General features: G+C 41.7%; 2 protein-coding genes across 2 annotated transcripts; both read left to right on the top strand.

Annotated features, from left to right (window-relative positions):
* Window positions 1–1543: 1543 nt before the first annotated feature.
* LOC124301324 (uncharacterized) lies at window positions 1544–2504 on the top strand. Its single transcript, XM_046756218.1, has 2 exons — window positions 1544–1955; window positions 2104–2504. Exons 1-2 carry the CDS (start codon window positions 1544–1546, stop codon window positions 2502–2504), a joined length of 813 nt encoding a protein of 270 aa, XP_046612174.1.
* Window positions 2505–9826: 7322 nt separating this feature from the next.
* LOC124301331 (uncharacterized) lies at window positions 9827–10867 on the top strand. The gene has a single exon (XM_046756227.1). It carries the CDS (start codon window positions 9827–9829, stop codon window positions 10865–10867), a length of 1041 nt encoding a protein of 346 aa, XP_046612183.1.
* The last annotated feature ends 602 nt before the right edge of the window (window positions 10868–11469 follow it).

The raw sequence follows: 11469 nt of genomic DNA on the forward strand, positions 1-11469 counted from the left end.
CACCTTTGAGGAAATCGTACAAATTCGGGACGAAGTGATCGAAATATTGAAGCGTGGTGGATTCGACATTCGACAATGGGCGTCAAATCACCCGCAGGCCCTAAATAATTTGAGCAAAAAAACCGCAGATATCGATTTTCTGACAGACGAAAGTCCTGTGCACAAAACACTCGGTATATCATGGAACGCGCGAAATGACGACTTCCTTTATACGGTGAAACGTATCGAGCCCTCCGAGAGGGTCACAAAACGATACATCTTATCAGAAATCGCGAAAATTTTCGACCCCCTCGGTTTACTCGGTCCGGTGATTCTCACCTCGAAAGTGATTATGCAACGATGCTGGAAAGCAAAAACTACATGGGACGAGTCCGTACCCAGCGCGTTAGATTCCGCGTGGCGATCGTTCGCGGAACAACTGTCATTAATCAACAATTTAAAAATTGACCGATACGTTTCGACAAACAACCCAATCGATATCCAGATTCACGGATTTTGCGACGCGAGTCAGACGGGTTACGGAGCTTGTATATACGTGCGCTCTTGCGAGCAGGACGGCGAAATTCGCGTAAGACTTTTCTGTTCAAAGGGGCGGGTGGCTCCGCTAAAAGATCAAACCATCCCTCGACTCGAACTCTGCGGCGCTTTGACACTTGCTCGCTTATATCGCGAAGACCTTGAGGTAACGAGTTTTCGCGTGTACAAGACAATTTTCTGGTCAGACTCGACAATAGTTTTACAATGGCTAAACAAACATCCGAGCGTCCTAAAGGTGTTTGAAGCACATCGCGTCGCAGAGATACAGGAAGTCAGTAAAGACGCGGAGTGGCGGCACATCCGGACTGATCAGAATCCGGCAGACGCGTTGTCGCGAGGTCAGTTTCCACGGGAATTTTTAAATAACGACTCGTGGTTTCGGGGACCTGCGTGGCTAGCTCAGCCCGAATCCGTTTGGCCGCAAGTCGCGGTAACGCCTCAGAAGGATTTACCGGGGATTAAAAAATCATTGTGCATGTTCTCGCAATCGCAATCGGAAGAAATTTTCAAAAATTTCTCGTCATACACACGATTGATTCGTGTCGTCGCGTACTGCTTACGTTTCTCACCCAACAATAATGTCAAGGGCGCTTTGACAATCAAGGAAATTGAGGAGGCCGAGTATCGCGTTATTCGATTAATCCAACAAGCGCACTTTCAAGACGAAATCGATCGTCTTTTATCCGAAGAAAGGGTGAAATGCGCAAAACTCGGATCTCTGAATCCGCGAGTCGACGAGAAAGGCTTGATTCGCGTCGGCGGTCGTATAAATAAGGCCGATATCTCGCTCGATCAAAGAAATCCGATCCTTCTTCCGTCGCGACATCACGTAACCGACCTTTTGATTCGTCACATGCACGAAAAATTCTTTCACACTGGGATCCAATCGACATTATATAGTATCCGGCAAAGATTCTGGATACTAGACGGCAGAAATCAAATACGTCAAGTCGTGCGACGTTGCGTGCGATGCATCCGGTTTCGGGCTAAACCAGAGACGTACAAAATGGCCGATTTGCCAAAATCTAGAGTAGACAATGCACCGCCGTTCTACCACACGGGAGTAGATTATTTCGGTCCGATACTCGCAAAAGAAAAGAAACATCGGAATCGGAGCAGCATTAAAGTGTACGGCTGCGTATTTATTTGCATGTCGACTAAAGCTATTCATATCGAGATCGCAAGCGATCTGTCAACAGACGCGTTCATAGCGGCTTTACGACGATTCGTCAGTCGTCGGGGCATTCCGGGCCATATCTATTCGGACAATGGGACGAATTTCGTCGGCGCGAACAGTCAACTTCGTGAATTTTACGCTGTCAGAGAGTCCGAAGACTTCCGTTCTCAACTGTACGAATTTACATCGACCAGAAAAATTGAGTGGCATTTCAATCCGCCCCTCTCACCTCATTTCGGGGGTATCTGGAAGGCGGCTGTAAAATCGTGTAAACACCATCTTAAACGCGTCATGTGCGATCTTTTGTTTACGTACGAAGAATTGACTACTCTAGCAATCGAGATTGAGGGCATTCTCAATTCGCGCCCATTGTGCCCTTATTTCCACAGATCCAAACGATCCAATTGCTTTAACCCCCGCGCACTTTCTTGTTGGAAGACCGCTCACAATGCTGCCGGAAAATGATCTTTCGCTTGTTCCAGACAACCGAATATCCTCGTGGCAACTGATCACTAAGACACGACAAGAATTCTGGCGCCGGTGGCAATTCGAATATTTGAGCGAGTTACAAAAGAGACAGAAATGGATAAATCCGACCGAAAATATCGCGCTGGACACGGTAGTCCTATTGGTTGACAAGAACCAACCATGTATGCAGTGGCGACTGGGTCGAGTGGTGGAACTACATCCTGGAGACGATGGCGTAGTCAGGGTGGTCACCGTAAAAACGACTCGAGGACTCTATAAACGCAACACGAGATCGATTTGCGCTTTGCCCATAACCGCTTGAGATTATCGGGAGAATTCAACGAAAACGATAATTTTCGAACTCTTCTCAGTTGAAATTTACAATTAATTCTTTCCAATTTTTCAAATTCGAGTTTTCGATTCATACTTACGCAAGATTCAGTCAATATACTATGCAGATGTAAGCCAAGGATATTTCTTCAAGGTCATATTCCGATTAATTAGTTACTCTTTATGCATAAAATATCAACTTTAGACTTAAGGTAATCGCTGTAAAAGGATCAGTTATAATAAGGTTAATGACATGTACTACTGTTTGCATAATTTTGTTCGTTAGCACTCCCAACGGGGGGAGGGTGTTCAGTGCCTGAGCGTCGTTTTGTGCCCGTGTCATTGCGATCTCCGTGCGAGCCGCGCTCGAACGATTCGTCTCCGCAGGGATGCCAAATCTCGCGTAGATGAGGAGGCGAGCGCGCATCACGCATTTTTTAAAACAGTCGAGTTAAGTCGTCCGTCTAGTGATGATCGTGAGTGACGCCGTGCGTTTTCTCGTACCACGACCAAAAGACGAGAGGCCCAAATATACTCTCGTATACGTTCGCTCTACGGAGTAAGGTAGATGAGTACGGCCCGAGTGTCTCTCATTCTACACGGGACCGAGTGCCCATACACGCATACCAAGGGTCTTGCACCCTTCCATCATACAACGAGCCCGAGCGCTCTTGGTGTACTACCAACACCAATCATACTCTCATACACGTTCGCTCCTCGGAGTAAGGCAAACGCAAATCATACGCAATTCGATCGAATCGAATAAAACAAAAATCGCAGTACGAAACGCACTCGAGATCGCGGTGGCATGAGCCAAACGGGCTGTAACCGGCATATACACATTCATATACACAATCATATACACAATCGACACATTCACGTGTGCGACACATGCTTTTATACGTTTACAAATACACGTTCATACTTCGTGGGTTTTTATGCCGCAAGGCTTTTCCCACAAGAGCCAATAAACATTCATAATTCGATGGCTCAAACGCGAGAGTTTTTTTATTCAAGAAACCTCAACCTCTATCCTTCATACTAATAAAAAAGGTTCAATTCAAAACTACGAGGCAACTTCGCCTATGAAGAAGCTTCGACTATACAGATGAGGTGATACGGATTGAGTCTGAAAAATTCGCGAAACTCGTCGATGTGCGCCGGAAGAGACTGCGCGTTTAGGCAGCAAGCGTTGAGTACCGGATCACAGGTGGTAGAAGGTGGGGGCGCGGGAGAGTTCTTCGAATCAGATCGGTGGAAGGGAGAAGTCTGATAGGTTTTGAGGAGGGACCTTTGCGAACAAATACGGCCGCATCTGCGATCCATACTTGTTTAGGCAGAAGAGAGGGGCACTGCTGGAGAATCAAAGCGCGCAGTCGATGTAGCTGAGCAGGCTGGCGATGGTTCACGTAGACCTTGCGATGACCAAATTTAGCGTTGAGCCTGCAGGCCTGTAAGTCAGGTACCGATCTTTTCCCTACAATGAGCTGTTCACACTTCGCCTTGGTTGTAAACTCGAGAAGAATGGTACGAGTACTGGCAGTAGCTGGATTAGCGCCTGGATCTCGAGTACGCATCTTGCCCATGCGCTCCGCCGCGCCGTAACAATATCTGCGGCAGACAGGGGCACATCCAGTACTTCAGCTAGTTTGAGTGCAAGGCGATGGGGGTCTTCTACACCATCGGAGGCCTCAGGTACACCAGAAACCACGAGCTGTGTAGCCATGTCGCGACATAACATACGCAAAAGAATTGCTTCATGACCTTATGACAGGCTGGTGGACTCGGTGGTACCGCGGACGGGTTCAGTGACCCGTGCGGCTAGCGCGGATTCGCAGTTGTTCACCCGATCCACTTGCGCAGCAACGTTCTGGACCACATTGTCAAGATCCTTTCTGAGGGCATCGATGGTACCACGCATTTCTAATGTTTCCTGCCTGAAGGTAGAGTTTTCAGACAATAAGGCGTCAACCTTTTTGTTTAGACGCTCGACCTCACCTACAAGCGTATCGACTTGACCTTAATCTAAACTCAAATGTATATGAAAGTGAGAATAAGAAAGAAACTAACTTATATGAGTAACTTATGGCATTATATCTAACAAATGGTAGCTCTTAATACGTAGTTTGCATGGCCGCGAGGGCCATCGGTCAAGTTGGATCGTTGGCTCTCAATCTGGAGATGGCTCGTACAGAATGCTCTCTTGCATTTCTAATTTCTCTGTTGAACAAGCTGTTCTCATCTAGCATCTCCCATTTACTGAAGTAAGATAAACGAACTTCTTCGGGAACCATCTGAGATTGAAAGGAGGCGAGGTAAAATGGCGTTCTCTTTGTCGGTGGGTTAATAATGTCGTCCACTGAAATTGCAATCAGGAGGACCTGTGGGTGGATGTTCAAGCAAGAACCATCCTCTTTTATGCTTCGAGGAGTACAAGCCGGAATGAGTTGTGAAAAGATGGCTTTTGGCAACTGGAAGTCGGGGAATAGGACTTCCAGTTGAACCAGTAGTCTAGCTTGACCAGCATGGTAGAATGCCGTGGTCATCGCCGGGGAGAAGGCTGCCACACGAGGGATTGTGATGGCACTTGCCGGTGAGGTTTTCCCCTGTCCCTCTCTTTGACGTATTAAGATTATACTTTTCTTTGATAACATTCCTCAGAGTGCTGAAGTCTTTGCTACTTTTGGCTGCGATCTTTGCAAATGAAGACCCTCGAGTGCAGAAAATCATGCAAATCAATTTTAGGTCTGTGGACAACGACTCATTATCCGTGTATTCAAGGCTGTCTGTTCTCTCACCCGTTGTTACAGACAGTGTTAGACGTTGCAAGGTGCGCTCTCCAGAGGCAATAGCTCTTACCCTGGCCTTGCTTGAGATGTTCATTACAGTGATGAGTAGGATGGGGTTAAGACCTTCGTAATTTGCGCATTCAATCATTTTAACCCAATAATTGTTTTCATCTCTGCTATGAATCGGCAATTGGGTTTCCATCCAGTCCTTTACATCCTCTGTGCGGATGTTTGTCATTACAAAAAGTTTGTAAATGTGTTCCCCACAGGAACGTGGCAGATTTCTTCTTTCTGCTTGCCTGATGCAAACAGCTCTTGGTCCAGTACCTACGCATGGCTCAAGGACAAGCTGTCGTGGAATAGCTCCTCTTTTCACCTGTCTGGATGGGGATCGACCTTGCCTTCTACTAGGGGACCTTGAAGTCTGAGGAGTAGGGCTGTGCATTACTCTAGCCCTTACTTCTTGGTCATCTGTTTCCTCCGGAGTAGATGACTCCTCAGTATCTGCCCTGAAAGAAACGCCTCGTCGTGCCATTTCGTCTTCAATTTCTCTTATAGCCTTGGCGATGACTCACGTACAATTTACCTGGTTATACGAATATTTGATGGATATTATTCTATAGCCTATTTGGTTCTTGCCACTTACGATTTTATTTTCCTCTCTCCTTCGTGATACTTCCGACCACACACCATCTTCATCGCCTTGTCTGCTGCTTGAAACTCCTCCTTTCTCTATTGTCATCGTAAATCCTGGCTGTCCTTTTGACTGTTTGGTGATATTTAGATTCACTATTATTTGATTGTTACTTTTTATACTCATTACTCACTATCTGAATTTTATTTTGGTTCTGAAAGACATCAAAATGTCTCCGTCTCCGACAGTGTCACTGTCTCCGTCGCCGGTGAAGAGTAGCGAGAATTGTGTTTCATTTTGTGATCCGATCCGGTGTGGATGAATTTTTTCTTCGCGATACACGATTAAACATATCTTGAAAATGTCCGCAGCTGCAGATAATTCTGCTTCTCCCCCGTATATTCCATTTTTATTCATATGTGATTTGTAATCACCAGGTAACCTAATCACAGCACCGTTTGACTCATTACCCGTACTAAAACCCGCAAATGTAGACCAATTATCCACTATATTTGAAACGATACTCAGTCTCACTTCTGCGTGTCGATCTTAAGTGCCGTATACACAGTACGCAAACGCGTGAAAAAGACAATTCCCGCCGGGAATCATCTTGATAATTTTCGTTTGCATGTTCATTTTTTGCGCGTCAGAAACAGATACTTATAAAGATATTTGTCAAAGACTGTCATAAACAGCCGATGACAGCTGTCAAAGGGTTTGCTAGATGCTTTTTGTTTTGTTTTCGGGATCTCACCTCACCGCCAACTTAATGCGTATACTATTGTTATTATAATCTTTTTTATACTGTTGTTATTATAGTCTTTTTTTCACTATTGTTATTATAATCTTTTTCTACCCGTTCATTTGTTTGAAATTTTTTTATTAGATAGAGTGATTACGAACCTGAGGAATTAAACAATGAATTCCTAAACATGGCTTTTGAGAGAATACAAAAGACAAAATTATGAGAGAGTAAGACCTTCTAAGAGTTCACAAGATAAAGAAATACACTAAATACACCGCTGTACAAAAGAATCAATAATTAATACGCAGAACTTGACATAGCAAGATACAGAGAAAAGAACAACAGGCAAAAATGATATGAAATTGCCAATAGCAATAGGCAAAAGGTGCGGTAATATTTAGAGGCTGATTCTACACTCGTTTGTACTCCAAGGAACTCGATATACGATACATTAGGCACAAAAATAAATAAAAATATAATAAGCAATAACAGAAATAAAATATAAGGCATGCTACTATTCCAAAAAAAAAAGGTATGAAATGAAACGTGAAGCCAATAGGGCTCAAAATACGATAGAAAATACAGAAGCAGGCTAATAGCGATTCACAAATAATCAGAAAAGTCATAAATACAAAAAAATTAATTATCCGGCAGTTACGAGATCGCTCTGACACGAAAATAATTAATTACTAAATACTAAATTTTCTTGGGAACTTGGACAGAATTGATCAGATTCAACCTATCAAAATTTGCAACGTTTCGTTGGTTTCATTTATTTTTCAACTTCATGAGGCAAGCTGTAACAGATGTACATAAACTTTAAAATTAAGTTGCATAAAACAATAGACATGATACATGTAAGTTACAAATTCAGAAATAATAAACTAAACAAAATTACAAAATATTTACTTTTGAGGTTAAATCATCGTTAAAATCCTCTGGTCCATAACATCAAGTCAAAAATATGTTTGAATAAGACTAGACAGATATATACATTTTTTTTACAATAAAATTATAAATTCATTGTGCCAATAAATCAATTTAAATAAAATAAAATGGACAAATATAATGATGGACAAATACACATGTCAAACGTAGTGACTCTTAAATCACAGACTGTACTACTCTCACACAGTGTGATAGTACGTGTGGAGGTCGCATTATCTGTATTGTCAACATGACTCTGTTGTCCATGACTAGTACTGTTCGTATTGTGCGCGAAAGTTCAACCTCTAAGTAAAATAAAAATAATTACTATGACTTCACTAAATCCTTAACATCATTTATCAGGTCACTGTAAATTGTACTGAGGTTTTGCGTGTCGGATCTAAAATTGACACAATTCATCGCCTTAATAAAAATCATTTCACTTAGGTTTCTCTTCATGTAATTTTTCTCCAGATCTAAAATCTCAACATCCTCGAACTGAAAGTTATGACCATCCTCAACAAAGTGATGTTCCGCTAATGCTGTTTTGTTGTTTTTTATGGACTTCTCAGGTCTGCAGTCAAGTTTGTGTTGTCTCACTCTGGCTTTTAATTTTTGCCTGGTCTGTCCAACGTACCATTTCCCACACGAGCACGGAATCCTGTATACCAGGCCAGATCTATCTTCTTTCTCCACTTTGTCTTTTAGCCGGGAAAATAGATCCTTAACCTTGAATACATTATAGAATACCAACTTGCAGTTGGTGTGCCTAAATAAAGATCCCAGTCTTGGTGACAAGCCTTTTATGTAGGGAAATCTGCTAAACGACCAATTCCTGTTGACATTGTTGCTCCTGATGTTGTTTCTAATCCTCTCGGACACAATTTTCTCACACTTGCTGATGACCTTGTTTGGATAATTGTTAGATGACAGTAATCTTCTAACCATGCGAATACTTTCCTTGGTCTTGTTCACATGACTCAAGCGCATGGCTCTGTTCAAAAACCCTTTTACAACCTCCAATTTCTGGCTCAATGGATGATTGGAATTAAAATTCAAAATTCTTCCTGAGCTGTACGGTTTCTTGAACCAAGAAGTTTTTGCCAATTTTTTGGCTTTTTTGTTTTTTTCACACGTCCGAAGTCTCCTGTCATGTTAGGCCAAGTAGGAAACACGACTCTGTACTTAGTAGTCGCGTTGTCTTGCGTATCCCCCACTGACCGAAGATACTCATCTATTGATGTAGAAATAGGATGAGTAGTTCCCTTGACATAGACAAGTAACTTGTCTTCATCGAATGTGGTTCTGCCTCGGGTTGCTTTTATCGATATCTTTCTTGCGTACAGATGTTGTACGCTGTACCACACGAACATGGACTTTGAAACGAATTTCGCAAAGTTTTTGTCCACGGTGTGAATCAAATCATACTCGCGTTCGACTAAAGGTATAAAACCTTCAAAGGTATCCGCAAAGTCGTTATGTGCTGCGTATGGAGTAAGACCTTCGAAGCCCTCAGCGTCGAAGTCGAGCCACATGGGATCGTTTTTCGGTGTTGTCTCAATCGTGGATAAATTCTTAGGTTTAGGTTTCGCTGTTGCATCCAAAGTTGGTGCAGTTGCGATCGGGCCAGGTGGAGGCTTTGGTTTGAAGCTTCCTCCTCTACCTCTCCTATTCCGGGATGAGGCGCCACGTCCCCTACCTCTAGCACTTCCTCGTGTTGAGGTTGTTGCTTGTTCTGAAGTAGATGTTGAATTATTATCCATTGTTTGCTGTTGGTTCTGTTGTTGACTCATTATTATAATAAGTTTCTACAGAATGTTGCCGAGCTCCGCTCAATTACCTCAAATGTGTTCTGAAAGAAAATTTGGGAAAGCCTAGCCAAAATTTTGTTTTTGTTTTTGGCCAATTTTGTTCACAAGAGTCTACTACCGTTCGTAATGAGTCTGAAATATAATGTGACAGATTCATTTCATTTTTTAGACCAAATCAAACTGAAAAAGGTAAACGAAGACCATGTTTTAATATCACTGGACGTAGTATCTCTTTTTACTAATGTTCATAACAGTTTAATAAGGAAAATCATCATTGAGCGGTGGGATGAAATCCAGAAATTTGTGCAATTGGACCAGACTACTCTACTAGAGCTTATTGATTTTTGTTACGACTCGGGATATTTCGTGTTTGATGGCAATTTTTACCTTCAGAAGGAAGGATGTGCTATGGGGAGTCCAGCAAGTCCTTCAATTGCCATCAGTGCAGTAGATTATGTTGTTTCAATGGCGTTGACTCACCTTGACTTTGAAATTCCGATTATTAAGTCGTATGTTGATGATCTCTTCGCAGTGGTTCCAAAGGATAAAGTAGACAGCATCTTAGATGTGTTTAATAGTGTTGACAAGGACATCCAGTTTACCTTGGAAGTTGAGAATAACGGGAAGTTGCCTTTTTTGGACATACTAATAGAAAGATCAGAAGATGGTGATCTTATAACTTCTTGGTTCAAGAAACCGTACAGCTCAGGAAGAATTTTGAATTTTAATTCCAATCATCCATTGAGCCAGAAATTGGAGGTTGTAAAAGGGTTTTTGAACAGAGCCATGCGCTTGAGTCATGTGAACAAGACCAAGGAAAGTATTCGCATGGTTAGAAGATTACTGTCATCTAACAATTATCCAAACAAGGTCATCAGCAAGTGTGAGAAAATTGTGTCCGAGAGGATTAGAAACAACATCAGGAGCAACAATGTCAACAGGAATTGGTCGTTTAGCAGATTTCCCTACATAAAAGGCTTGTCACCAAGACTGGGATCTTTATTTAGGCACACCAACTGCAAGTTGGTATTCTATAATGTATTCAAGGTTAAGGATCTATTTTCCCGGCTAAAAGACAAAGTGGAGAAAGAAGATAGATCTGGCCTGGTATACAGGATTCCGTGCTCGTGTGGGAAATGGTACGTTGGACAGACCAGGCAAAAATTAAAAGCCAGAGTGAGACAACACAAACTTGACTGCAGACCTGAGAAGTCCATAAAAAACAACAAAACAGCATTAGCGGAACATCACTTTGTTGAGGATGGTCATAACTTTCAGTTCGAGGATGTTGAGATTTTAGATCTGGAGAAAAATTACATGAAGAGAAACCTAAGTGAAATGATTTTTATTAAGGCGATGAATTGTGTCAATTTTAGATCCGACACGCAAAACCTCAGTACAATTTACAGTGACCTGATAAATGATGTTAAGGATTTAGTGAAGTCATAGTAATTATTTTTATTTTACTTAGAGGTTGAACTTTCGCGCACAATACGAACAGTACTAGTCATGGACAACAGAGTCATGTTGACAATACAGATAATGCGACCTCCACACGTACTATCACACTGTGTGAGAGTAGTACAGTCTGTGATTTAAGAGTCACTACGTTTGACATGTGTATTTGTCCATCATTATATTTGTCCATTTTATTTTATTTAAATTGATTTATTGGCACAATGAATTTATAATTTTATTGTAAAAAAAATGTATATATCTGTCTAGTCTTATTCAAACATATTTTTGACTTGATGTTATGGACCAGAGGATTTTAACGATGATTTAACCTCAAAAGTAAATATTTTGTAATTTTGTTTAGTTTATTATTTCTGAATTTGTAACTTACATGTATCATGTCTATTGTTTTATGCAACTTAATTTTAAAGTTTATGTACATCTGTTACAGCTTGCCTCATGAAGTTGGAAAATAAATGAAACCAACGAAACGTTGCAAATTTTGATAAGTTGAATCTGATCAATTCTGTCCAAGTTCCCAAGAAAATTTAGTATTTATTACATTTAACATGGATGAGAACCAAGATTTGGATAAT

This window comes from Neodiprion virginianus, chromosome 3 (genome assembly GCF_021901495.1).
Source record: "Neodiprion virginianus isolate iyNeoVirg1 chromosome 3, iyNeoVirg1.1, whole genome shotgun sequence".
NCBI lineage: Eukaryota > Metazoa > Arthropoda > Insecta > Hymenoptera > Diprionidae > Neodiprion > Neodiprion virginianus.

Bases quoted from the DNA above. Each gene is read 5' to 3' on its own strand.
- LOC124301331 (XM_046756227.1), top strand. From the start codon at position 9,827: ATGGGGAGTCCAGCAAGTCCTTCAATTGCCATCAGTGCAGTAGATTAT.
- LOC124301324 (XM_046756218.1), top strand. From the start codon at position 1,544: ATGGCCGATTTGCCAAAATCTAGAGTAGACAATGCACCGCCGTTCTAC. The intron at 1,956-2,103 runs GTATCTGGAAGG...TTATTTCCACAG, and splicing joins CCTCTCACCTCATTTCGGGG to ATCCAAACGATCCAATTGCT.